The 27,919-nt window shown below is 45.4% G+C and overlaps 1 protein-coding gene across 1 annotated transcript in view; it reads left to right on the top strand.

Annotated features, from left to right (window-relative positions):
* Positions 1-27,919, top strand: part of DNAH9 (dynein axonemal heavy chain 9) — a 314,812-nt gene that overhangs the window by 87,449 nt on the left and 199,444 nt on the right. The window contains exons 23-28 of the mRNA XM_059380821.1: positions 698-850; positions 1,994-2,119; positions 4,631-4,870; positions 5,146-5,306; positions 20,148-20,304; positions 26,834-26,938. Of these exons, the coding sequence (XP_059236804.1) occupies positions 698-850; positions 1,994-2,119; positions 4,631-4,870; positions 5,146-5,306; positions 20,148-20,304; positions 26,834-26,938 (942 nt within the window). The remainder of the gene's footprint in view (positions 1-697; positions 851-1,993; positions 2,120-4,630; positions 4,871-5,145; positions 5,307-20,147; positions 20,305-26,833; positions 26,939-27,919) is intronic.

Raw genomic sequence — 27,919 nt, 5'->3', positions numbered from 1 at the left:
TTTTTTCTTTTCCTATAGATGGAATTCATTCCAGAGAAGCCCAGGTATGGTGGAGGTAAAATATTTATCACACTAACATTCGAGTTCGAGATCATTGCCAGATCCTTTATACATGATGCAGTCATTCTTAAATATTTTTTATTTCTCACTTTGTTTGAGTAAATCCTTAAGTTGCTCCCCCATTCTGAGAGATGAAGCATGAGAGGCTAACTCCTTAATTCTTTCCATAACTGTGACCCTCTGCTGTTTTTATTGGTGAGTGATCGAATGGTTGAGTTTGGAATTCACGGGTCACGGCAATTTCTCCTCACATCCCCTCAGATGCGGCGCTAAGACATCATCTGAGACATCATCTAAGACATCACCTGAGACATCATCTGAGGTCTACCTGCTTCCGGCCACCCCGCCCCCCACCAAATCTTTCTAGCTTGGATTCTAATTTCTTTCTGTTTGGATCTCTTTAGAGATCAAAATTTAAGTTATGATTCCCATGATTCCCACCAACTTTATATTCCTTTGACCACTCCTACCCAACTCAGTCAGTTCTAACCTCATACCACCATCATTCCCACAAGCTTCCCTCTAAATGTTTGCTATCCAACCCTCTAATGGCTGTTAGACAGTAGACCTCTGAACAGTACCAATGAGTGTCTTCCTGGAACATCATCCAGTCCTTTGGTGTGGTTTCCCTTTGTAGGTCCAGCGCCATCTTTCCAAACTCTTTGACAATATGGCGAAGATGCAGTTCCAGTTGGATGCTGGTGAGCAACCAACCAAGATAAGTCTTGGCATGTACAGCAAGGAAGGAGAGTATGTGGCCTTCAGTGAGCCCTGTGACTGCAGCGGTCAGGTAGAGTAGAAGTCCTGTTCCCTCCCTCCTCATCCCCCTTCCCTCTCAAGTGTCTGCGTTCAAATACAGGCAGCCTCAACCTTCAGCATGGCCACCTTGACCTTGGGCCAGAACTGCTGTCTGTGTCCTGGGACTGCCAGCTCCTCTTCACTTGAACCGACATCGAAGAAGCTCCTAGTTCCTGCTCTCCTCTCTCCAGGAAGGACACATGTCAATATCCATCTGTCTTTCTTAACCAAAGACCTGTATGGAGAGGAATAAAATGCACATAAACTACTACCCTGTCAATGAGAAAAGGACTTTTAAAATGATTAGCAGCACTGGGAGGCTTTAACGTGACAACCCCCAGGGCACCCCACAGGGGAATCTGGCATGCTGACATCTTCCCCTGGAGAAAGTGCTCTTTGAAATCAGCCATTTTCCTGAGATGTCATTTCTCTGTACAAATACAGCACAGAGTCCCTTCCCCCCACAACCCCAGCCTTGGGAAAGCCAGATCCCACCCCACTCCAGGAACTACCACCTCTAAGTCTCCCTTGTGCAATTCAAGAAGCACAAAACATGGGATGGTTCCCTCCTTAACCCTCTTTCCTGTCCTCTTCCATCACTGCTAAAGTATAAGCCCTTCTTTGTTTCTTTATGCTAAGCGATCCAACACAGCATTGTCCCGGGGCTTCTAATTGAGTCTAGCATCATACATGGAGAAAAGATCTTTTACAGAGGTCTCCCTTCATCTACGTGTTTCTTAGAAAGCAATTCTAATTGCAGGAAATGATCAGACATTCTTAGTTTTATAAGAAGTAACCCTGGGGTTTGATTCTGGATGTATCCTTTGGTAGACCAGAAAGCATTTAGTTGGAAAATATAATTCTGGCTGACATCTCCATCCTCAGTGTGGAAGAGCTTGTGAGAACTCAGGACTTACTGACCTTGCTCAACCCAGATTAAAACTTCCTTAAATGAAGCCTCCTCCTTTAACCTGCTGCTGAAACCTGTGTGTTCCAAATGGGCCTGTTGTTTATTAACTGAGCCTCATTCTCACCCATCATTGTCCTGGGTCCAGAAACAAAATGGCTCCCTATGCCTTATGGGATGATCATACCTTCTTCAGAACCCAGCTTCTCACTCAGAGTTCTTTTTCAGGTAGAAATATGGTTGAACCGTGTGCTTGCCCATATGAGGGCCACAGTGAGGCACAGCATGACAGAAGGTATAGTTGCCTATGAAGAAAAGCCAAGGGAACAGTGGCTCTTCGACTATCCAGCTCAGGTATTCTAACCAGGACCTTCGTTGGTCCCTGTCCTTTGCTGGGTCCTCTCTCTCTGGGGCCTCCTTCTGCCTTCAAGGGACACCTGATCTTAAATTCACTATGTGCTTCACAGTCAGGAAAGGCTGATCTGTGAAGGGGGTCAGCCAGAGGGAACAGGGGACTTAGCCATGATGCACTCCAACTCTTACCTTGGAGAACCAAGGGTTGGCCATCTTTACTCTCATGGCTACCATAGGGAGAAAATGTAAACCATTCAACTCATTGAGCCAACCTGCTTGGAATGTCCCAGGATCTTCGCTGAGCACAGGTGACCCCCAACAGGGAACGAGACATCCTAAGATATCATAACCCTGCCCTAGTGAATCTCAGACTGACGTGGAAGTCAGTCACTTACCAATGAGACCTGGTACTCTGGGAGCACAGAGCCAGCTAGTAGGGTTCAGGAACCACCTCTTTCCTTCCCCCGCTGAGGATATGACATAGAAGCTGAGATTTGAAGTAGGAGCAAAGAAGTTAAAGATGGAGGGAAAGAGCCACCAAGCATGGGGAGTGCCATGAGCAAAGTCTCGGAAGCAAGAAAGAGCATCTCGTGGTTGAGGAACTGAATGTGGTTGCAGGAAGGGGAGGAGGGAGTGAGAGGCAGCAGATGGGGCCTGCAGAGGAAACTCAAAGCCAGTTCTGTGCACCACATGAGGGAGTCTGACTTGCTTCTGAGATGTATCTGAACCTTTTCCAGGCTTCTCAGGAGGAAGATGAGAGAAAGGCGTGAATTAATGAGAATTGTCTCGATGACTCTGGCTGCATGGTACCCTCTTGCCTTCCCCATTAGGGAAGGAGGGACGCTGGTGCTGGTACATTTGGGGGTTGCAGATTTTTCCTGGTAATTGAAGCCATAGGAGCAGAGAGGACCTGCCCCCATTTTGGAAAATACGTAGACGGAGATGAGCACCCCCTTGAGCATCATGCAAAGATGGAGTCAGCAAGGAGGGGCCAGTAAAGCAGAATGAGAAACGGTGCCTTTTGAGAGAGAGGGAAAAGCAGGGAATGGTCATATTGGAAACCCAAAAAACTGTCAGCAGCAGGTGAGAGGTCAGTCATGCCATGCACTTGGCAGAGATCAAGCGAAATAAAGAGGCTGAGGGGCGTCCATGAACCTGGTGTGGCCATGTCAGGGAAGTGCCAGGTGGTGTCATGGTGCCAGGGGGAGGAGAAGGAAGAGGAAGGTGGCAAAATGTTGGCATCGAGTGTAGACTTGGCAGCGAGTGTAGACAAAAAGAAGAAACGAGAAAGGGAGTCAGTACTGTGGAAGGGAAGAAATATTCTTTTAACTGTGCAGCTGACATGTCACATTCCAATAAGATCCCAATGAGATCACAGTACAGGCAGAACCGCGTGTCTAAACCCAAAGGCAAAATCAGATATAAGAGAGAAGGGTACATTTATATGACGGGTTTCTCTTTTTCACAAAGGGAATCATTCCTGTCAGGATTCCTGTTTACCCAAATCAGAATTTTGGGCCAAGAAAATGTGTTGCCTCCTGCTATTCTGACAGATCAAATGATACAACAGATGATCGATGCATCTAAATTCTCTACCATGAATAATCAAATTTCCGCCTTTTCCATCTTAAGTTTCTCAGCAAACAGAGGAAACGTTCATTCAAATCCCTTTTCCCATTTATTTAATTTCAAACCTCTGAAAGACCCAAGTCCTGTTGACCACAGTGAATTTTGCTGTAGTTCACCTTGGTCTTCAAAAGTAGGCTTTTTAAGGTGATAGGTTTTAAGAATTAAAAAATACATGTTGCAAAAGCATTACAGACAAGCAAAAATATATCGCAAGTGATCATTGCTGGCTTGCTAAGCTAGAACACTCAGACCACAAGAAGTTCAAGAAGAGCGGAACAAAGTCTGAGTGCTCTTGAGATGGTCAGTCAGCATATTGTTAACCTCCTGAGAGCAGGAAAGATGCTTCACCTGGGCTGTAGAAATGGAAAGATCAGTGTAGCAATTTCTAAAAGCCACTGACATTGACCAGAATGACTCTGGTTGTTTTCAACCAAACAAAACATTTTTTTTTTTCCCCCAAGAGTAGACTGCGCTTTCCCCATTTGGAACCACTTCCCATCTCCAAGGAGATGGAGACAAGTGGCTTGCTTAGTCAAGGTTAATTCAGTCGGTTCTGACCTCATACATCATCATTCCCACAAGCTTCCCTCGAAATGTTTGGTATCCAATCCTCTAATGGCTGTCAGACAGTAGACCTCTGAACACTACTAATGAGTGTCTTCTGGACACATTGTCCAATCCTTTGGTGCGGTTTCCCTTCATAGGTCTAGTGCCATCTTTCCAAACTCTTTGACAATATGGCAAAGATGCAGTGGAAGAGGGTGGGGAAGGGCTTACGTCACCCATGTGATTCCATTCTGGCTCTCACTGGGGGTGCATGAGTGGGCTGGTTTGGGAGACAGTCCTGGCGATGGCTTTCCTAAGTGGCTTCTCATGCCACAGGTGGCCCTGACCTGCACTCAGATCTGGTGGACCACAGAGGTGGGCATTGCGTTTGCCAGGCTGGAGGAAGGCTATGAGAACGCCATGAAGGACTATTACAAGAAGCAAGTGGCCCAGCTCAAAACCCTCATCACCATGCTCGTTGGCCAGCTCTCAAAAGGGGACCGGCAGAAGATCATGACCATATGCACCATTGACGTGCACGCCCGGGATGTGGTGGCCAAGATGATTGCTCAGAAGGTGAGTCCCAGACCTGCAACCATAACTACCTTGGTGGGTAGTTATGCCATGAACAGTGGCATAAGGGAGAAGCTCACATACAGCTCAAACATGGGTGTTGCAGATTCTGTGGCAGCCAGAGAACTGGGAGAGGGTCGTGGTGGCTATCCCCAGCATCAGAGCAGCTCGTTGTCTCTGTGCCCTGGTGGGCTCCTCTTGCATCTCCTGTGGCCTGCAGGTCCTGTGCTGCCTGCTGGGCAGTGACTCACCCCCAGTACTCTGCACCCTCTCTACAGGTGGACAGTGCTCAGGCCTTCCTCTGGCTGTCCCAGCTGCGGCATCGTTGGGACGATGAGGCCAAACACTGTTTTGCCAACATCTGTGATGCACAGTTTCTCTATTCCTATGAGTACCTGGGAAATACGCCTCGCCTGGTGATCACACCTCTGACGGACAGGTGAGCACAGGCATCAACGCCCCCACCGGGAACCCGACTGTGGTCTGCCTCAGGCCAGCTGTGGTCAACCATCACTTGCTACTTGTCCGCAGAAGTGGAGGGTTTTGGCCCCACCACACAACACACGTAAAAATCAAACTGGAAAGCTGTAGGGCAGGGGCCTTCTCAGAACGAACTCCCGAGCAAATCAGGGAGCTGTGATTAGTCTTGAGGAATTACTAGGGAGTCACACACACCTGAATCCTCACACCAGGTCTAACACATATCAGCTACTTGACCTTGAAAAGCTTGACCTAATTCTTGTTCTTGGTTCTCTTCTCTGTGGAACGGAGTTAGGAACACACACCTCACATGAGGTTTGTAAGGACAAAAGACAGTAATGCTGTAAGGAGTTCAGAATATCATAAGTGCTCAGTAGATGATCTTTTATTACTGTTCTCTCTCTCTTTTTTTTTTTTCTTATTTATTCGAATGAGAGAGAGCACAAGTTGGGGAAGGGACAGAGGGAGAGAGAGAAGCAGACTCCCTGCTGAATAGGGAGTCTGATGCGGGACTCGAACCCAGGACCCTGAGATCATGACCTGAGCTGAAGGCAGTCACTTAACTGACTGAGCCACCTAGGTGCCCCATTCCTATTTTCTTACCAATCGTCTGGCACATTTCTTGAGCACCTCTCACGCTGGGAATCCGATTAGAACCAGGGACTCCCTGCCATGAAGGAGCTTATAATTTTTGGAGAACTGTAGCCTCTGACATTCATATTAATTCATGAATGAATGAATTAATTCATTCATATTCATTCAATGAATGAATTCACACCAGTCCCCGAAGTAGTCACTGGGCATACAAAGGTGACTAAAACATTTCCTGTCCTCAAACTCCTATTCCAGTGAGGGAAATAAGACCTACACAGATAAAAATATACATAGCCCAAGGGGAACGCATGCAGGACCAGAGGGTAAGATAGGGCTCACAGCCATTTGCCACCAATTTCCAAGCAAGTGACTTAGCCATAGGCCCTCCGAGCACTGGAGATCCTGCCCACCACAGGAAGAAGAGGACAGGGAACGCACCAGGGAATGGGTGGCGTCCGATCTGGACCTGGGAGGAAGTATAGGACTCCAACAGCTTCGTGGTAGGTTAGAATGACTGCCACGGGGTCCATGCAATTGTACAGAAATCTGAGTGTGCGTTGTCACTATTTCTGGTGAGAGAGTCTACGGCATCCATTACTTGTGAAAGTGGTCTAGGATCTCCAGAAGCTGAAGAACGACCGATAAGCAGTCTGGAAAATGGAATTTTGTGTGCAAAGGCATGGAAATGGGAAAATCCAAGACCTGTTCCTGGAAGAGGGGGTAGACTCTTGACTTGGGGGGATATGGTTGGTCATAAGCCTGGTAAGATGGGTCAGAATCCTGACTAGAAGGTATGAATCATACCTTCTTTACCCAGTAAGTAGTGATCAATTATTGGAGATTCTTCATAAGAGGAGCAAAACAATGAAAACTTTACTTTTAGGAAGATTTATCTGATAGCACAGCCTGGGCAAAGGAGAGTGAGGATGGGCTACTGTAACTCTGTTGAGATTTCTGTAAAGTCTACTAAGAGTGCATGGCCTTTTCCCTTCTATTTCCATTGAGTGCTAAATCCCTTCTTCTCCAAACTGAGTCACGTACCTGAATGGCTGGCTTGCTCTAAGTAAGTGACTTGCGGTTGGTGAAGACATTGTCATCATCTGTGAAGGTTAGAATGGCCACACAGAATCAGTGCCATCTTTTATTTAATTTTCTCCTGCCACCTGCCTTCTGGTCAGATCCTCAGTTGTGTTTCCAAGATACGCTGAGTGGAATCGTGATCACGGTACTCATGGGACGAAATGGGATGTGGGAATATCCCAACATCGTCCAGAGAACCAGACCTCATGGTTCATCTCTCCTCTCTGCCCCCATGCTGTACATTTCTTTAATTCATCTTCCTACCCAGTCTGGAAAGATCTTCTACCCAGAGTCCCCCTCAAACCTTTCCATGTTTACTCTTAGATGCCATGTTTTTTGGGGGGGTTAGGAGCCCACAGAGGCCACATCATTGTCTCTGGTCACTCCCCACTGCACTTAAAATCTGAATTCCCTATGGGACCTAACAATTCCTGTCTGATGCCCCGACACCTCAGTCCCTGCACTCCAGCCCCACTGGCCTCCTTTCTGTTCCTTGATCCCCTTAAATTAGAACCTTTTATACATGGGGGGGGGGTCCCTTGTCCAGGAATGTCTTTCACATGCTCACTGTTCCATAGTCACCTTCTCATCCTTTCATTCTGTCCTCAGACCTGAGGAGAACTTCCACAACCTCTCTTACTAAAATCCCGCCTCACTCTGCCTCCTCACACACAAACAGCAATAACCAAGATGGTTCCCAGTGTTTACCTTCTTCCTAACATCTCCCACATTCTGCAAACACCTTGCTTGCTTGTTTGTTGGCTATATTTCCCTTTGGAATGGAAGCTCTTTCCCATCAAGGAGCTTTGTCTGTCTTGTCCATTGCTGTGTCACCAGCACCTAGCAGACCTTGAAATTAGTATGTCGAATGAATGATTGGTGGTTGAGTATTGAAGACCCAGACTGTGGGAATAGACAGGATCAAAAAAGAGGTGGACTCAGGAGACAGGCGGAGGACTCGTGCCTTGGCTCCCAAAGAAGGAGGAACAGCTACTCTGTCTTCTGCTCTGAGCTGGGGACCAGCAAGTCCTCCAGGCCCCAGCTTAGGACAAAAGGCAGAGAGACATCTGTTCCGAAAGAGACACGAATTTCTCTGCAGCTGGGACAGTGTTGGCAACAGCAGGTCTTGGGGGGGTTGGCCATCTTAGGGTTGTACTTGGCCTTCACTCGGGATCAGTCCCTTCAAGGCACTCATTTGCTGTGGCTCAAAGGAAAGGTTTTCCCCCCTCACACTTCATTCAGAGTGGACCCTCTCATGTGTCTTTGTCTTAATAGTGACTCTCCGTAAGACACCAGCCCTAAGCAGGAAGGAAATCTGGCCCAGGATCCTCTTTGGCAGTGAGTTTTTCTGCCAGCCTTGGAGGAGAAGCTAATAGTTGGGGAATTTACATCACTTGCAACAGAATGATGAAGCCATTTTATATTTGAACCATTCAATTAATGTCTATCTCTTGCCCTAGACTGTATGTTACGTGGTGACATTGACCTTGATCTACTCGCTGCTCTGCCATGTGGGACCCAACACCACGTGGGGCACCTGATAGGCATTCAAGAAATTCACTCCTTTAGCAAATTCAGTGAAACGATTTCTGAGACTTGAGTATGTGTCTTAGCTTCCTTATACCTGTCAGAACGTATCTTCTTCCTTTCTGCAGACAGATCAGACGTTATCAGTCCAAGTGATCAAAGTGCAAGACTTTCCGTTTCCCTGAGCCTTCACACCCGCCCAAGGGTCGGAGAAGATAATTGCCTTGTTTGAGTTTAGAAGCCTGTAGTACTCTAAAGCCAAACGCCTTCGAGAGAGGGAGAGGGTAAAGCTTTGACAAGGAATTATCTCTAAAACAGGAATTTATCACCCCTTCTATGGAACAATGCAAATAAGAACTAGAAAGGAACATTTCCTGCAAATAATGGTGAATACTATATAGACCTTGACCTCGTTTTGCACCTTACTTGCTTTTCTGACAAAATGGTACGTCGTGAATATTTATATGTAAAATTCTATTTTCTCATTGACTTCCATTATTAGCTCAAGAAATGTTTTGCCCAGAAAAAAAAGAAGAAAAGAAAAAGAAAATGGCCTTAGCACAGAGAATCACATTTTAAAGAGCGTTCACCCTTTGCTGGTGTGTAGCCTAAGTACATTTAATTCTCTCCTGCCGGAGGAATTAATCAAATGGACAATTGATCCATACAACCTTTGCACATTCATTAAAAGCATCCCCGCATTACAGTACATCCGACTGATTATGCCTATTTCTTTGGAATTTCCCACTGCCCGGATGGGACCTGAATATGTAAGTGAGTGCAGTGGCTTCACCACCATCCGGGGGCTCGGGCCCAGCACTAAGCTGAAGAAATAAATGGAAATGATTTTTCAGGCTGAACAAAAGCAATTCACATAAGTTGTTTCTCAACCTTTGGATGACCTCCTTCCCCCCCTCCCCGCCCCCATAACTCCCCTCCCGTCACCTTCACACCCAGCCGCCCCTTTCTGCCCTGCGCTGTGCTAAGTACTGTTTTAATCAAGTGCTTATCGAGTTAGAGTACCTTCTAATTTCTCAGGAACTACTGCAAGCAGGTGAGATATAATTGACCCAAGAGTCTTTGAAGGTGATTGGCCGAGGAAGGGCACAGCTAGCAAAAGTCCTGCGCTTTCCAAGTTTCTATCGCAGTTTTTATCAGAAAACTTAGTGCTCTGCAAGCCAAGATGTAAAGTCGTGCAGAGATAACCATTGTTAATATCTAGTCTGTTAACTTCTGCCTGGAGATTTTGACAAATAGCAATTGCCATCATATGCTTTATGTAAAAAAATGGTAGATTGCTTTTTTTTTTTTTTAATTTATTTGTTGGAGAGAGAGAGAGAGCACAAGCAGGCAAAGGGGCAGGCAGAGGCAGAGAGAGAAGCAGGCTCCTGTGAGCAGGGAGCCTGATGCGGGGCTTGATCCCAGGACCCTCAGCCAAAGGCAGCGGCTTAACCCACTGAGCCGCCCAGGCGTCCCTGCCTTTTTTTTTTTTTTTTTTTAAACATAACCTTGTATCATCTGTGTGTTCTCGAAACATTCTTCTGAAACACTCTAAGAACTGATTTACCTTCTCTTCACAAGCGTCCCATCATTTCTGTAACACACCCATAGTATGAAATGTTTGAGTCACACCTAAGCCTTTTCTATTAAAAATGAATCTGCCATGAACTTCCTTATACTTTTTTTTAATGATATTTCTCATTATTTCTCGAAGAGAGATTCCAGGACGCAGAATAATTAGATGACACATACTTTAAAATTATTCTTGAAACAAGTATCATTACCACTCTCACTGGCCGTTTATGAGAATGTTCACCTCTCAACATCCTCACCAGCATTCAGTGTTACTTTTTAAAGTATTGTTAATTTTGTACATCAGTATAGTATCTCAGTTGGATTTGGATGTCCTTAATTACTCACAGGCTTGAGCATTTCTATGTGTTTATGACTATGAGATTTTCCTTTCCTGTGAATTATTTATAACTGTCATTGCCCTTTTTATTACTTTTATGTTTAGAAAGCCCCTGCCATTTCAAGATCAACTTAATATTCATTATATATTTTAAAGATTTTACTTATTTATTTATGAGAGAGAGAGCACACACAGGCAGAGGGGCAGGCAGAAGCAGAGGAAAAGCAGGCTCCACACTGAGCAAGGAGCCCAACCTGGGGCTCGATCCTAGGATCCTGACCTAAGCCGAAGGCAGAGGCCTTAACCCACTGAGCCACTCAGGCATCCCAATATTCACTATATTTTATTGTGATTTATTTTATTTCTCCACTTTTCAGTGTCTTTGGTAAACTTTTTGACCATTGAGTTAGATGAGTGTTCTTACCAAAACATTTTTGGTTATGAGTGATAGTAGCCAAGCCTAAACTAACATAAACAGAGGGAGGACCTGTTTGAGTCTAGCTTGTTCCGTGTAGAAGCTCCGGGCCCAGAAAGGAACTCTCAGCAATGGGACACTCTCCTATCATGGCTCTTGTTTCCTTCTGAGCGTTGTCTTCTTTCTTGCATGGGTTTTCTTTGGATAGTAGCAAGGGTGGTCTCCATGCCCATGACTTTGGGATTCCTGGTCCAGGAAGAAGAGGGATCCCTTCCCTGTCTTTCTCAGCACCATAGGGACCTATGGTGCTGAGAACTCCTTCAGGGGACCCTGATGTGTCCCATTTAGATCCCGTGTCGATCTCTGCATCCATTACTGGAGCCAGTGAGCTCAATCATTTTGCCCAGCCCTAGCCTTGTGCCCATGCCTGGGAAGGTGGGAGATACTTTGATTGAAGGCCATGTAGACAGAGGGCTTTTACCATATGTGTGCGATCCTGAGCAAAAAACACCCACAGAAACGATGGCAGGGAATACTTTATTTCTTTGGTTTCTAAGTAACTGATGGGCACATTTTTTAGTGAGTAATATGCCATTTCCCTCACCCATTTATGATGTTCGCTCTACAAGTTCCAAAATTCTGAGTTACCACACTGTCTCAAAATGTCTGTTCTGTCTCATCTTCATGCCCAGCACTGTGCCATATTATTTAAAGACTGTGCCTTTGTCCTGAGTTCTATTTATATAGTTAAGGTCCCACATCATCTTTTATTTTTTATTTTATTTTATTTTATTTTTATTTGATAGAGAGATCACAAGCAGGCAGAGAGGCAGGCAGAGAGAGAGGGGGAAGCAGGCTCCCCACTGAGCAGAGAGCCCGATGTGGGGCTCAATCCCTGAGATCATGACCTGAGCTGAAGGCAAAGGCTTTAGCCCACTAAGCCACCCAGGCGCCCCCACATTATCTTTTATATATGTATTATATATATATATATATATATATATATATATATATATATAAATTTTTCTTTGCTCTTCTATTTCTTTTCAAATGAACTTGAATCATTTTTTTTTTCTTAAAGATTTTATTTATTTATTTGACAGAGAAAGACATACTGAAAGAGGGAACACAAGCAGGGGCAGTGGGAGAGGGAGAAGCAGGCTTCCTGCCAAGCAGGGAGCCTGACGGGGGGCTCAATCCCAGGACCCTGGGATCATGACCTGACCCAAAGGCAGATGCTTAACTACTGAGCCACCCAGCCACCCCTGAACTTGACTCATTTTTTCAAGTTACAGAATATAAATGGTTAGGGTTCTGGTCAGCAAGCCTTAATATCTTCCAGTTAATTTGGAAGGAAGAACCATTTTTAAAACATGTGATATTTTTATGTTGCTCCCTATCTTGAACTATGTTTGAATATCTTGCAGTTACATCAGAAAAGCGTCTAAGTATTGTTATATGGGTTTTGAGTATTCATATTATCACTAGGTGTTCTTAAAAATGCTGTTGCTATATAAGGTAGTTTTTTCCACAATATATGTTTTTAAACAACTTGATCGAGGTTTTTTTCATGCATCAAAAAGTTTTACCCTTTCCAAGTACGCCCCTGAATGGTTTTTAGAAACTTTACCAAGTGGTGTAAGCATCACCATAAATCAATTTTACGGCATTTTTTATCCTCCTCCATAAGATTCCTGATGCCCATGTATGTGCCCATTCCTGTCCCCAGCCCCAGAAAACCCACTTTCTGTCTCTCTAAACTTGTCTTATTCCAGACATTTCTTAGAAATGGAGCGATACGATGTGCGGCCCCTCGTTTCCAGCTTCTTTCAATTTACGCATAGTCCCGGGGCTTCGTCCGTGATAGAGCATGTGTCTGTAATCTTTTACTTTTTATTTCTGAATAACATCCCATTTTATAGACAGGACACACTTTGTCTATCCAGGCACCAGCTGATGGACACTGAGGTTCTTTCTGGTTTGGGGCTATTAACAATCATGCTGCCGTGAACAAGTCTGTGTGTCGGCGTAAGTTTTCATTTCTCTTGGGCACAGACCCAGGAGGGGACTTGCTGGGTGGTATCCCTGTTTCATGTTTAACTTTGTGGGAAGCCACCAAGCTATTTTCCAAGGTGGTGGAATCCTCTCACGCCCCCACGAGTAGCGGAGCATAAGTGTCCTTTCTCTACAGCCTGGACAACTTGGTTGTTCTCTCTCTTGTTTATTACAACCGTTGAGTAGTATCCATTGAAGTAGTACCTCGTCAGAGTTTTCACTGACATTTCCCTAATAAAGATGTTGAGCACCTTTTTATGGTCTCATTAACCAATTGGAGATCTTCCTTGGCATGATCCCATTCAAATCTTTTGCCTACTGTTTGATTGACCTCTTTGTCCTCTCCTTGAATTGGAAGAATTCTTTGAACCTTCTTGTTATATTGCACACGTGTTCGTAACTATCCTGTCCCGGTCTCCCGCTGACCTCTTCTCTTTCTCGATGGCGTCCTTTGAAGTGCAGAAGTTGCTAATTTTGATGAGGGCCAATCTGTCTGTCTTTCATGCACCATGCTTTAGGTGTTGTGGCTAAGAAATCTTTGCTCAATTTCACCATATCTTTCTTTATCCCTCTTTTTACTCGTATATAGCAGAACACTGATTTTTATGAATTCACCTTTTATTCTGCCCATCTACTGCCCTCTGTTAAAAATTTGAAGAATTTTGTTTCAGATTCTCTTGAGTTTTCTTTGTGACTTCTAGAATGTCCACTTATATTCGAGACATACAGCATAAAGCATAGTTGTACCAACTCAGGTTTCATACTAGGTATGTTGTCATTCTTTTAAGATTTATTTATTTCTGGGGCGCCTGGGTGGCTCAGTGGGTTAAAGCCTCTGCCTTCGGCTCAGGTCATGGTCTCAGAGTCCTGAGATCGAGCCCCGCATCGGGCTCTCTACTCAGCAGGGAGCCTGCTTCCTCCTCTCTCTCTGCCTGCCTCTCTGCCTACTTGTAATCTCTGCCTTTCAAATGAATAAATAAAATCTTTAAAAAAAAAAAAAGATTTATTTATTTCCTTTGGGGGGGTGGGGCAGAGGGAGAGAGAATCCTCAAGCGGACTTCCCATTGAGTGCAGAACCCTGGGCAGGGCTCAGTCTCATGACCCAGGAAGTCATGCCTTGAGCTGCATCAAGAGTTGGATGCTTACCCAACTGAGCCACCCCGGTGCCCCAGTGTGCTATTGTCTTCGCTAAAGAGATCACTTATCAGCCAATGCTCTCAGCTCTTTCTGCCATGTTTTGAGAGCGACATTTACCAACTAGTGTGGGCAAAGAGAAAGATGAGCACTGGGTGACAAAGGAGCTCAGAACCAAATGACATAAGAAACAGATCATAGAATCGGGGGCATCTAGGTTGAGGACAGCATTTGAAATTTAAATATTCAAGTGTTATCGGACGGACAGATTTGTTTTAGGCTGATGCTGAGGATAGTCTTCTGTCGATGGTGTTTCTCATTTTGAGCCTGACACCTCTTAAAAGCCATGGATCGGTTCAAGTTCACGTTGTTGGGTCAACCCCATCTTTTTCTTTTTTTTCTTTTTTTTTTTAATTTAAAGTTTTTATTTATTAGAGAGAGAGAGAGAGGAAAGAGAGCGAGCACAGGCAGACAGAACGGCAGGCAGAGGCAGAGGGAGAAGCAGGCTCCCTGCTGAGCAAGGAGCCCGATGCGGGACTCGATCCCAGGACGCTGGGATCATGACCTGAGCCGAAGGCAGCTGCTTAACCAACTGAGCCACCCAGGCATCCCAACCCCATCTTTTTCAACTGTTGAGATTATTTAGAATATCAGCCTATCTTGTATATAATCAGTTATGTCTTCATTCAAGTTGTCAATAGCAATAACAAACAGCAGGGACCTGAGTCCTGCTGATGTCACCAGAGGCCCCCCCCACCAGGGAGGGATCGTTGGCATCCATGTTCATTCCACAGTTAAGATTACTGAGCCGTGTGGTAGGGAGAATTCCAAGAACGTGATCTCCAGTGACCTTTTTCCTTGTATGAGCTCCTCCCCCTTTGAGTACAGGTGAAAACCGTAAATATCATGGTATCATTCCCATGATAACGTTTTGTTTTATGGCAAGAGGGAAATTATTCAAGGTAACCATACAAGACCTTGAAAGCAGAGCTTTCTCCTGGCGGAGGACAGAAGGGGAGATCAGAGAGATTTGAAACCTAAGAAAACTTTGACATGCCCTTGCTGATTTTAAAGGCGGAGGGAGCCATATGCAAAGATGGGAGCATGGCCTCCAGGAGCCAAACCATCCAATGCCCAACAGTAACCAACAAGGACTTCAGTCCTACAAATGGTAGGAACTTAATTCTGCCAAGAACTTAAGTGAGTTAGGAGGCAGATGCTTCCCCAGAGTGTTCAGATAAGAGTCCAGCCAACTGATAACCTTGATTTTGGTCTTATGAGACCCTCCATAGAGGAGCCACTTAGACTTCTGACCTCAAAGAGGGAGGCAATAAAGGGGTGTTATTTTAAGCCACTTTGTTTATGGTGATTTCTTACACAGCAGTAGAAAGTGAATACAAACCAACTATGATTTCACCAGCTCTAAGATTAGTCAGACCACATTTCTGGGATAGCAACAGGCTATTTATAGCTGAAATCGCCCTTGGCTTTGATGTTTTCTCTAAGCTGCCAATTGAATAACTGTATCAAAAAAGAAAAGCTACATTGTGTGTATTTGTTACCTTAAAAAATAATACCTTAAACTTGGATTGGCCTTCTCTTTTCAAGGCCCCTTCCTATCTCTTGTATCATCTTACCCTCACAAAAGCCTGCTTGGGGAGATAAGAATAAGACCTATAGAAGTCATTTGCCCAAAGAGAACAAGATTGACATCGCTTGATATTAGGAAAGCCTTTCAAACAATTACACAGACCCACTGTGGAAGGGGCTGCCTTCTGGAATCCTGCCCCGCTGTGGGGAAGAGGCTCTGTGGTCCTCTTGGCAGGACTTGATGGGAGAGAGCTTGGCTTGGTGAAGAGGCCAGACCCCTGAGGTCTGCCCCAGCAGGAAAGGGTCTGTGTGTCCAGGAACAACCAGACAAAATTAATCTGCAGGCATGTTGGGCCCAGTCGGTCAGGTGAAAGCGCCTCCTACAGGAGTCCCTGCCATTCCTACAGTCACTATTGGTTCAAAGCAGCAAAGGTACTGAACTTGGTGCAAAGCCAAACCCATGTGATGGATTCCAGAGACATCTTTTGAAAGGCACCAAGGGTTGTGATCCTGGTCAAGTTGCTCACTTTGTAGTAGAGGCGACTCTGACCTCCGTCTGACTCGAGTCCTTGCCTTAGACCATGGTAGTGTGACCCACCATCCTCTAGGGGAAAACACACAGACTGAAGCAGATGGCTTGACAGTTAGAGACGGACAAGCCAACAAGACCCCAGATGGAGTGTGAGAGCAGGGGCTGGCGTCCCTAAGGCCTGGGACAGCCTGCTGGCCAGGGGCGCAAGATAATGGCAATCCTCATGCAGAAGAGGGAAATATTGTTCCTTTGTGTTTTTCTTATGGCTCAAGCTCAAGGCCCACGGCCTGTGCCTGAGTTATTTACAGCACCTTAACCCGATTCCCCTTCCTGAAACTTAGGCTTCCCATCTACAAAATGAAAGTGTTGGATTAGCTGATCTCAGAAATCCCTTCTAGCTCTAGAGTTCTGCTATCATGGGGACAAAGATGTTCTTTGTGTTTTGCGTTGTTTTGGTTTTTGTACTTCCCCCTCCCAGCCCCAAGTGCTTCTTCTAGAGATAATCAGAAGCTCAAAGAAGCTCAAAATGAGATGGACACCCAGTTCCAAGGATTTCTTTCCAGATTCCAGGCAAATTCTATTTCTGTGAAACCTTGGGCTTCTAGATTCCCAGATTCCTTGAGAGTCTTGCCCTGTAGAGAGAAGAGGTCTGGGATTGCTCTCCAGCCAGCAGAGGAGGACAGAGAGTGGGTGGGGGAGAGTGAGGAGGGGAGCAGACAGGAGGCTGGGATTCTGCCAGTCTTCTTGTCTTTCCTCCTGGGAGATACAGGCTGTAGCAGGCCCTGGATAGTTCTGGCAGAAGCCAGAGGCTGGGAAGCGTGCAAGGCACTGGGACCAGTCTGGAGGCAGAACCCAGCCCACGAGGGCAGCTGTGGTAAATGCTGCATGCAGGCCTCCATGATGATCTGTTACTTGGGGAAACTGCTTTCCTGGGTTTCACATACAAAAGGTGAAATACATTACAGGGGTTTTATGCTCAGTTGAAGAATTCAGGGACTCTCTTCAAGTCTTTTCAAACCCAGTTTGCTTCTAGTGGAGACACAATCCCCATCTGGCATGAAGGGCGTTAGCCTGTGGTTTCAGGTGAACTTTAGACATCAGATTTGGAAACAGAATTCATTTTGGAAGTCCCCTTGGACAGCACCTCCTGGTCCAGCCTGCAGGTTAATTAAACCCAGAGCCTGGGTATTAATTTGCTAGGATTTGAAAAATTAGGCCAATGGCACATTTTTAGTGGCTTTCCCAAGGTATAATGTATGAGTTCTACAGTTCTTCCATCACAAGTGTGCAGTTCAGGGATGCCTGGCTGGCTCTGCTGGTGAAGCATGTGACTCTTAATCTTGGGATTATAAATTCGAGTCTCACATTGGGTGTAGAGATTACCTAAAATCCTAAAACAAATGTCTGATTCAATGACTTTTAGTAATTTGTAGAGCTGTACAACCATTACCACCATCCAGTTTCAAACTTGGCTATCACCGTTTTCCTGTCAATCCCAAGTCCTCTTCCCAAGCAGCCACTGATCTGCTGTCTGTCTCTGTGTTTTCCAGACATTGCATCAATGAAATGATACCCTACAAGATATTATGCACCTTTGACCTAGCATAATGCTTCTAAAGCTTCCCCCTCGTGTAACATATATCTATACGTACTTCATTCCTTTACATTGTTAAATAGTATTCTACTGGACAGATACATCACATAACTGTTTACCCATTCGGACATTTGGGATGTTTCCGGTTCTTGGCATTAAGAATATTGCTGGGACGCCTGGGTGGCTCAGTGGGTTAAGCCGCTGCCTTTGGCTCAGGTCATGATCCCAGGGTCCTGGGATCGAGTCCCGCATGGGCTCCTTGATTGGCAGGGAGCCTGCTTCTCTCTCTGCCTCTGCCTGCTTGTATGCGTGCTCTCTCTCTCTCTCTCCTTCTGCCTGACAAATAAATAAATGAAATATTTTTTTTAAAAAAAGAATATTGCTGCTAGGAACATTTCTGTGTAAGTCTTTATCTGAACATAAACGCTCATTTCCCTTCAGTAAAGTCCTGGAAGGGGAATTAGTGAATCATACAATAAGCTTTGCATTTTTGTTTCATTTTTGATTTGGTTTGGTTTGGTTTCTTTCTTTTAAAGATTCATTTATTTATTAAAGAGAGAGATCAAGCAGGGTATGAGCAGATGGGGAGAATCCCAAGCAGACTTCTTGTTGACTGTGGAACCTGACTTGGAGCTCAGCCCCATGACCATAGATCATGACCTGAGCAGAAACCAAGAGTCAGATGCCCAACCGACTGAGCCATCTTGTTGTCCCAGTAAGCTTTCCTTTTGAAGAAACTGCCGAGCGGTCTTCCGAAGTAGCTGTACCATGTTCCATCCCCACAAATGTGTATGAGTTTCCTAGTTTTTTCACATCCTTGCCAACACTCGACCATAGTCATCCTTGAGGGTGCATCATGGTATCTCACTGTGGATTTGACTCACATTTCCCTAATGACTAGTGGTTTTGAGCATCTTTTCATGTGCTTATTACTCAAAGGCACATTTCCAACTAAGTGGAAAGGCAAGTCCTTCTTAAAAGTACCAGAAACAAGGGGGGCCTGGGTGGCACAGCCAGCTGAGCATCTGACTCTTGTTTTTGGCTCAGGTCCTAATCTCAGAGTTGTGGGACTGAGCCCTGAGTCAGGCCCCACGCTCAGTGAGGAGTCTGCTTGAGTTTCTCCTGCCCCTCCCCTTCCCCCCTCTAAAATAAGTAAATAAACCTAAAAAATAAGAAGGACTAGAAAGAAGCTTAAAGCTGATTTTATTTTGTTATTAGGAAAGATAGTCACAGGAGGGTTAAACAGATACAATGACTGACACCGTCATTCGTGAACTTGTTTCATCAATAATTACTGAGGGCCTAATGTGCCCAGAGCTCTACTAGACTCTGGAGATGAAACAATGAATGAGACATGGCCCCACCTTCATGTCCTTATGAAGATCTAGATGAACAGTGCATGTGGCTTATATTGTTGGTAGCTGGAGTGCCATAGAGTGGAAGAGGAGCTCATCCGAGGGGCGTCTGCTCACTTTCCCACCCCTGAGAGGTCCAGGAATACTCCTAAGTGGGGGAAACCATGTCAAATATGAGACCCAAGGGGTGAGTAGCCACCAGCTGGGCTATTGAAGGCCGTGTTGAAGAAGAACATGACTCAGGTGGACCAGAAGGGCTGGGGCTAGATGGGGGAAAAAAAGAGGAACAGGCACAGTCCTAGTGTGTCTGGCTCTCCTTGTTTACTTGAACTGCTGTAACAAAACACCACAGTCTGGGTAGCTTATAAAGAGCAGAGATGGATTTCTCACTGTTCTGGAAGCTGGTGAGTCTAAGATCAAGGCACCAGCATGGTCATGTTTTTGTATGGGCCCCTTTTCTGGCTTAAAGCTGCCATCTTCTCGCCATGTACTCGCATGGTGGAGGGGACAGAGGGTCCCTCAGGAGCCTCTTTTATCAGGGCACTCATCCCATTCATGAGGCTCCACCTTCATGAGCTAATCACCTCCCAAGGGCCCCACCTCCCCACATCATAGTCTTTGGGGGTTAGGATTTCCACGAATGAACTGGGGGGCTGGGGCATGCAGACATTCAGAACATAGCATGGACATGTGAGAGTAGCTCTCCATGAAGACACTTAGGGCACTGGGGTAGAGGGATGGAGAGATGGTCAGTGAGCAGGTGCAAGATCAGAAGGCCTGACAGTGAGCCTGTGATGCCCTTGAAGGATCAGGTGACCCTTCAGAGACTTCTCCCCACAGCGCTGAGGGGAACAGGTGGGAGTGGGGGGCTCTGGCTTTCCTTTACAGAAGCTGTCAGGTCTCCCAGGGCCTAGAACCTGAGGTCTATCTCCCCAGGACCCAGCAGGACCAGAGCCATTGGTCAGGCCACCTAGGGCCCTGGCAATGACCTCCACCTTCCTGTGTTCTCCAGATGCTACATCACCCTCACCCAGTCTCTGCACCTGACCATGAGTGGAGCCCCAGCAGGACCCGCAGGCACAGGCAAGACAGAGACCACCAAGGACCTGGGCCGAGCACTGGGCATCATGGTGTATGTGTTCAACTGCTCAGAGCAGATGGACTACAAGGTATGCCTCAACTCAAGGGTGGGGCAGTGGGGGGCGGCAGGACTAAAAACTGGGTGGCAGCCCAGTTTAGGTCCAGGTTTATTCATGCCACCCTGGCCCAGCTCAGAGGTCCAGGCACAGAGGTCTCTGCTGGCTTCATCCCAGGAGACCTGAGGATATCTGATCCCTGGAGATTGGTTACCTCCCTGTAAGCCAGTGAGCTTCATTTTGAGGTCTCTTGTCACCTGTACAATGACGAGGCTGAGCATCTATCCAAAGGCCTACATTCACTGTTTGACCTAGAACTACAGAAGGGCTCACAAGTGGCTTGTGAGCTTCTTTACATGGAAGTCAAATTTGTGCTTCTCTGGAAAAATGGGCATTTCCCCAGTATTTCTACAAGGGAAAAATACTTTAAAAAAAAAAAACACTTTATTTATTTATTTGACAGAGAGAGAGAGAGATCACAAGTAGGCAGAGAGGCAGTCAGAGAGAGAAGAGGAAGCAGGCTCCCTGCTGAGCAGAAAGTCCGATGCAGGGGCTCAATTCCAGGACCCTGAGATCATGACCTGAGCCGAAGGCAGAGGCTTAACCCACTGAGCCACCCAGGTGCCCCGGGAAAAATACTTTTACAAGGCAAATGTGACTTCTGAAGGAGACTAGATTAACTTCCACTCCAACAAGTGATACCCACGAAGGTCAAGGGCAAGACCAATGTTCTTCATTCAGGGGCTCCTCATTTTTACTTTTTTAAATGTATTCCAGGTTCTGTGTTCTAGAGAAAAGCAAGAGGAACAAGAGGTCCATAGGTCATTTCTTAGCTAGCAATATTCTACTAGAGGTCATATAGATTTTTTTTTAAGATTTTTATTTATTTATTTGACAGACAGAGACCACAAGTAGGCAGAGAAGCAGGCAGAGAGAGAGGGAGGAAGCAGGCTCCCCGCTGAGCAGAGAGCCCAATGTGGGGCTCGATCCCAGGACCCTGGGATCACGATCTGAGCTGAAGGCAGAGGCCCAACCCACTGAGCCACCCAGGTGCCTGATTCTTTTTTTTTTTTTTTTAAGTGTAATAAGATTGTCTCACTTTCTCCTTATTTTTATTTTGTTTTATTGTATTATTTCGGTAAACTATCTTAAGTCCCTTTGAAACAGGATGGCATGTAAATAAATTTAGAGTGAGAGGAAAAATAAAGGCTTAGCATTAGTAGATTAAATATTTATATGTGTAAATCATCATAGATGGGGTACAAAATAAATTTAATTTAAGAATACTTTTAGAGACTGTGAGCTAACATACAGAAGTCTAAATGAGATTCATCAGCTGTAAGTTTAGTAATTTCTCTTGTATGGAAAATTTTGCTGTGCAAAGAGTTGCAGAGACCTAAGCCGCTGTGTTTGCTCACAGCAAGCAAACAAAGTGAGGATTCAGATGCCAAACAGCTGTCCTGCCCATATTCTACACAATTTACATTTTATCATGGTTACTTTTAATGATGAACACATTAAAGTGCTATTTCTCTTAAAAAAAAAAAAAAATAGGAGGGGGGCACCTGGGTGTTTTAGTCAGTTAAGCATCTGACTCTTGATTTCGGTTCAGCTTGCGATCTCAGGGTCGTGGGACCAAGCCACGAGTTGGGCTCCATGGTGGGTGTGGAGCCTGCTTAAGATTCTTTCTCTCCCTTCCCCTCTACCCCACCATGTGAGCATGTGCACACACGTGAATGCTCTCTCTCAAAAAAAAAATTTTTTAAGTAATATTTCTCTTTAAGTCAGGCTAAAAGAAGGAAGTGGGTTTTTTCCTATGAACTCAACCTTTAAGAATTAAGTTTCTAGATTCTTCTATAGTTGACCAAAGGCAGACTTGCTGAATAAGTGTATTCTCCCAGAGGGACATTCCAGAGGACACGGTCATTTAGATGTTGAAGACCTGGTGTATCAATTGAAGGAGATCAGCAGGGTTTCTTCAAATTGATGCCTAGAAAGCAAACAGAAATAAATGAGTTGGCCCCATGGTGAGGGAGTCACCAAGGCTATCTTCTCCAATTCTTTCAAAACTTACAGCTGAATCTTCATACCCCACCAATGCCTCTGAGGGTACAGGATGAGAAGAGGGGTCTATCCATAGTTTGGACTGTGCAAAGCTTTGGTTGAGTCTACTGAAGACACAGATCAGAGCAAGAACTATAGGGATAACTGTAGGGAAACACGCCAAAATAATGGCGGTCTCTTCCTAGGCATCAAATATCCTATGTAACCAACATCCTCACTGAGCCATTTGCAAACCTCCTCTTCCCTTTGGTGTCCAGCTGATTAGAGTTATTTTCATCACAAAATGCTCTCCAGCAAGCAAGTTAATTTACAGAGTATCACCATTGCTCAGCATGTGTGTGCATCATGAAAGGATGGATAAATGGGTGGGTGGGTGGGTGGATGGATAGATACATGATACAGAGGAATACACGTAGGTAGATGGAGAAATGAGAGAGAGAGAGATGACAGGATGATAGATGATGGATAGATACAGAGACAAAGTATAACCTGGTCTATCTGGGTAGACAATAGAGATATATGAAATAATTAGGGGAGATACCAAATAGCATGTAGAATGTGTGTTCTACAGACTCTAATCCCTGGAATACTTCAGAGATGGGAAGACCACAGAGTACACTGGTCACGAACATCCTGGAGGGTGTGAGACCCAAGGCTGTGTAAGGTTTGGGTGAGTGCCAAACAGGGCGTGTACAATTTTAACACCACCTAACCCATTAGAACATCAGCTTCAAAGACATAACCAAGTTCCCTGTGCATCACGGTCCTTCCCCTGCTCCTTGCTCTGCCTTCTCCCCTGAACTGTCCTCACAGGGCTTAGCTGGGACAAGGGGAGAATGGAGTGAGGGTCAGGAAGAGCTGTTTCACACCTCACCAGGCGTCATTCTGACGGGTCATTCACAACAACAACGGGACACTCACAACAACCTGTTTCCATATCCCCAGAGAACAAGTTAGCAATAAATATGGAGCAGTAGTCAAGTGCATGAGAGCGGACTGGAGGATAGATTATAGGAGATAGGGGTACCACAAGGAGGAAGGGACAAAAAGCCATGAAGAGAACATGTCCCAGAAGTGGTGGCCATTAGGAAGACCCTGTGGGCTTCAGGACTCAGGTGGGAGCATGACAAAAATGGATGGCATCTGAGGAAGACCCCTTGGGTAGCCAGATGAATGGGAGCAGAAAGGGACTGAAAGGCGGAAATTTTTGCTGAGAACATTGCAGTTATTCAAACCAGGAATGGTGAGTCACCAGACCTTGGGGTAGTATAAATGGAAAAGAAAAAATGAGAGACTTTAACGAACAGAATGATACCTGGTGGACATGGGGAAGAGGGGTGTTAAGATGGGGGAGGGTAAAGAGGAGAGATGGACTGTGGTCAGGGACCCTAACATTGCCTTCTGCCTCTATAGGTATCAGGTAACGGGGTAGACACAGAACAGTGTGAAGACTTGGGGAAAAAGCAAACTCATGGCTCCCCTCTGTTGCATCTGGTTGGAAAACCCTTAAACCTAGTTGCTTCCTCTGGAAACCATTGCAATTTTAGTGCTAAAATGTTCTTTATGTCATGCCAGCAGTACTGTCCCCGTTGACCTTAACTCAGAGATGCTGTTGCTGAAGCAGCAAATGGTTTTGAACCTGAAAGTACCTGCGATTTGTTTTGTTGTTGTTGTTGGACCTTTCTGTGGCATCAACACTATAAAACACGCATCCCTTTCTGAGAAACCTACTCTCTTGGTCTCTGAAACATTATATTCCAGAATAACTCTCTGATCCTGCCATCTGGGTCTCCTTCTCTGATCCTCTTTTATAATTTCACATTTTATCTCGGTCCTGATGACTTCAGAATCTACCTTCCAGGCTCGCCCAAGAACTAGTCTTCCCAATTAGAAGGAAGGGCATTTGAATGCCCTCATGTTTGGTTAACAGCCTTTCTCAGACATTTCCTGCTGACCCCCATCTTCCTCCCCGCCAGCATCCCCAAGCCATGCATGCTAAGGTTCTCATTTTTCCCTGTTCCCCAGTGTGGAAATTTTAGACACACTGATTTTTCACCTCCTTCCTTCCATAGTTGTAATCACTCACCAATGCTGATTCATCCTTCAGCAGGTCTTTCAAAGCTCCAAGATCTTTCGCCTTATTCCAGAAACAGTGTCTTGTGCTAGGTGACACCATAGTCAGGCTCATAGTACCTTTCTATTGTTGGGGTGGCATCAAAAAGTTTGGTGATGTGGGGTCCCTGGCTGTACTCAGGCCCACAGGGTAAAGTGTGGGGATGACCAGTATCCACCTATGGAAACTTTACCCTTTTTTTGTCTTCTATATCAGATTTCCACTCGATGGAATCTTTAACAAGTTTTCAGAACCACTGTTCATCTGCAAAGACATGGGCATTTGATTCCCAAACTGCCACATAAGTAATGGTGGCATTTGATGTGCTGCCAAAGACAGCAATGGACATAATATATATTACTATATATGCATATCAAGTGTTATATATATACCCACACACATACTCATGAATACAATAAGAATAACATCCACCTATAAGATGCAATGTCTGGGATTTACGTCCCCTCCTCCATAGAGGGACTATCAATGGCTACTCAGTCCGAAATAACCATATCATTGTAGGACTCTCATGAGACTTGTCATTATCTGACCTTCTCTTCTTTTTGTGTCATTGTCTGTTTTCTCTCCTAGAATGTATACCCCATAAGGATTATGGCTTTGTCTCCCTGCTCACAGGTGATTCCTCATGACCTAGGACAGTCCCTGATTCATAGTACGTGCTTAGGAAGTGTCCGTTGCGTGAATAGAGGAATCCGTTAATTCAGGGAGCTTAAAGAAATGTGGGGCTTATCCTTCCACCATTATCACAGGCTAGCTTATGGGATGTTAGATCGATTCTCCTAAAATGTTGCTTTAATCTTGCTTTCCTCTGCCCCAAACCTCCACGGACCTGCACAGTCCCTTCTGATAATTCAAGGATTTCATAACCATGACCTCCTTTTGTAATTCAACTTTCTAGTCCAAACAACAGCGTTATTTTTCCCTAGACATAATATGATTTTGCTCATACTTTGCCCATAATACTTACTGCTCCTGGAAAGCCCTTACCCACTCTTTCCTACCCTCTTCCATTCTGCCTGCCCAGACACTTACCATCCAGCATTCCCACTGCGTGTTCTGAAGACAACATACAGTTCTGTGAGATACCAGCACCCCAGATCTTCAGACTTCCCTTCCTGCATTCTGTCCACTACACAAATGTTCACCAGCGTGCATCCTGAGAAAACCAGGAGTCCCATGAGGAAAACAGAAAATCCTGGCTTTAAAACATTGACCAAATTTCATGGCGCAGGACTTTCCAGTCCTTCCCTTAAAGTCCTAATATATGTTTTAAATTAGCAAAGGAGGGTTCTAGAATGCGGTGCTTCCTAAACTCGGTTGAGTCAAACATTTTCTCTTCAAGCGGCATCTCCGGGATTTGACATCCCATGAAATCAACTTCGGGAAATGTCCTAATACTGTCTGAAATTCAACTCTCTGGCAACATGGATCACTAGCAAGTGCTTTAATTCACTCTCCTCTCTGAACACCATTAACAGCTGTGTCATTTACTATGCCCATTGGAACCACTGTTCCTGTGGCAATTTACCTGTTTTGTCTGTACGCCTTCTATCCATAGCCTATCTAGAAGCACTTAGAGAGACTGAGCCCTTCTGCATCTAGAGCATGAGCTGTGCACAGCGCTGATGGTCAGCAAACCCTCATCACAGAAGCAAATGAGGCTTTTCCACTTGCCCAGTGCTTTAGCGACATCACCTTGCCAATGGCCTTGAGAGTGTCCCCCCGTAACCTCCCCCTTTGTATGACTCCATGGTTTACTGTTTCACACCGAATGCCCAGATGGTTTTTATTTTTAGGGCAGATATGCCATCTTCCCTTTGAAATTCTTTTCTTGCTCTCATTTGAAAATATTTACCTGTCATTCACTTTCTACAGATCTTATCACTTTCCCTGTCCATCTCCAGCTTCCTAACCCTCTGGGAGGCCTGGGAGTTGGGGCTCGGATCTAAAGATACAGACATAAACTTTTTTTATCAGCAGATGCCAAAGGCTGAGTAGAAGGCTTTTTTTTTTTTTTTTTTTTTTTTTGGTTTGTATGGTGCAAAAAATAATAATAATAACAATATTTTATTCATTTCCTGGGATTTTGAAAGCTACAGAATCAACAGTAATGGAAGCCTGATGACATTTTAAAAGGACTTTAGTCCAGGTGTCTTAAAAATGTTCTGTTTGATCCCATGACTTACGTGGGCACCCATAGCCATCAAGAATGTAAGTGCCCTTGAAATTATAATAGGAGTTTTTCAAACCAGTGATCTTGAGAGAACTGAAAGGATCTTTCACAAACAGGATGGGGACTGACTTAGATGCACGCCGATGAGCCCAGCACTGAGACTAATTTAATCTTTTTACGTTTTGTTGCAGTCTTGTGGCAATATCTACAAAGGCCTGGCTCAGACTGGTGCCTGGGGCTGTTTCGATGAGTTTAACCGAATCTCGGTGGAGGTCCTGTCAGTGGTGGCCGTGCAGGTATGGGGGCCAGAAGTCAGTGGGAGCCCCGTGGTCTTCTTGCCTCATGCTGTGGAAGCCTACGTCCTCTTGCTGTCAAGCTCTGCTCATCCACTTCTGTGTCCCCCTCCCAACTTGGACTCTGTGCCCCCTCACCCTCTAAAATCAGCCCTGGAGCAAGGATATGGGCATCCTGTGAGTCCCTACTGAGGTGGATCGATTTACTGGCCATGGGAATCCATTTCCTCCTCTGTGACAGGTTCCACCTGCTTCCTGGGGGGCGAGGAGAGGATCAGACTGGATGGGAGGGCCCAGCTCTTGGAAAGGCCATGGACTTTGGAAGCATCTTCCTTGTTGTAGTTGAGTCTGGGAAAGCTGCTCTACCTCCCTCAGTACAGTTCCCCTCATTGTGTTTAAAGCGAGGCTCCCAGAGTGCCCGTTGCTGAAGGAAGGAAGTCATGTTTGGGTCACATCTGTGTGGCCACTTGTCTTTCAACTCATCCAGAAATCGTCTCCTCTGTGAAACACATGTAGCACAGTGAGTGCTATGCTCAGAACTGGGGTGGGGGGAGTTGAATAGGACTTGACCCCTAACTTCACAAATCAACTTTAACTCTTGAGATGGGCATGAGCGCTCTTCAGTGCTCTATGAGTGATTTGATTCTGGACTCATGGGATGGGGCAAGACTGCTAAATAATACACCATCTTGAAAACAGGCCTTAAAAGAGGTGGAGATGGTATGGATTAGGGTAAGGGTCTTTACAGACAGAAGAAGCAAGCAGAAAGAGGAAGGGGAAGGGAAAAGAGAGACAGCCTCTGCTGAAACTCTTTTCTGTGCCAACTACTTCTTATGTATCATCACTTATGTCCTAGATAGACGCTGGGGGGAGAATCCGAAGACCAGCTGAAAAGTAATTTGTCCAAGCACACATTGTCAGCAAGTGGCAAGGTTAGGACTTGAACCCAGCACCCCCGCCCACACTGTTGGGGTGCAGGTCTAG

The sequence above is a fragment of the Mustela nigripes genome, chromosome 16, assembly GCF_022355385.1.
Source record: "Mustela nigripes isolate SB6536 chromosome 16, MUSNIG.SB6536, whole genome shotgun sequence".
Taxonomy (NCBI): Eukaryota; Metazoa; Chordata; class Mammalia; order Carnivora; family Mustelidae; genus Mustela; species Mustela nigripes.
Note: the sequence above shows the minus strand (reverse complement) of the source record. Positions and strands in the feature narration are given on the sequence as shown.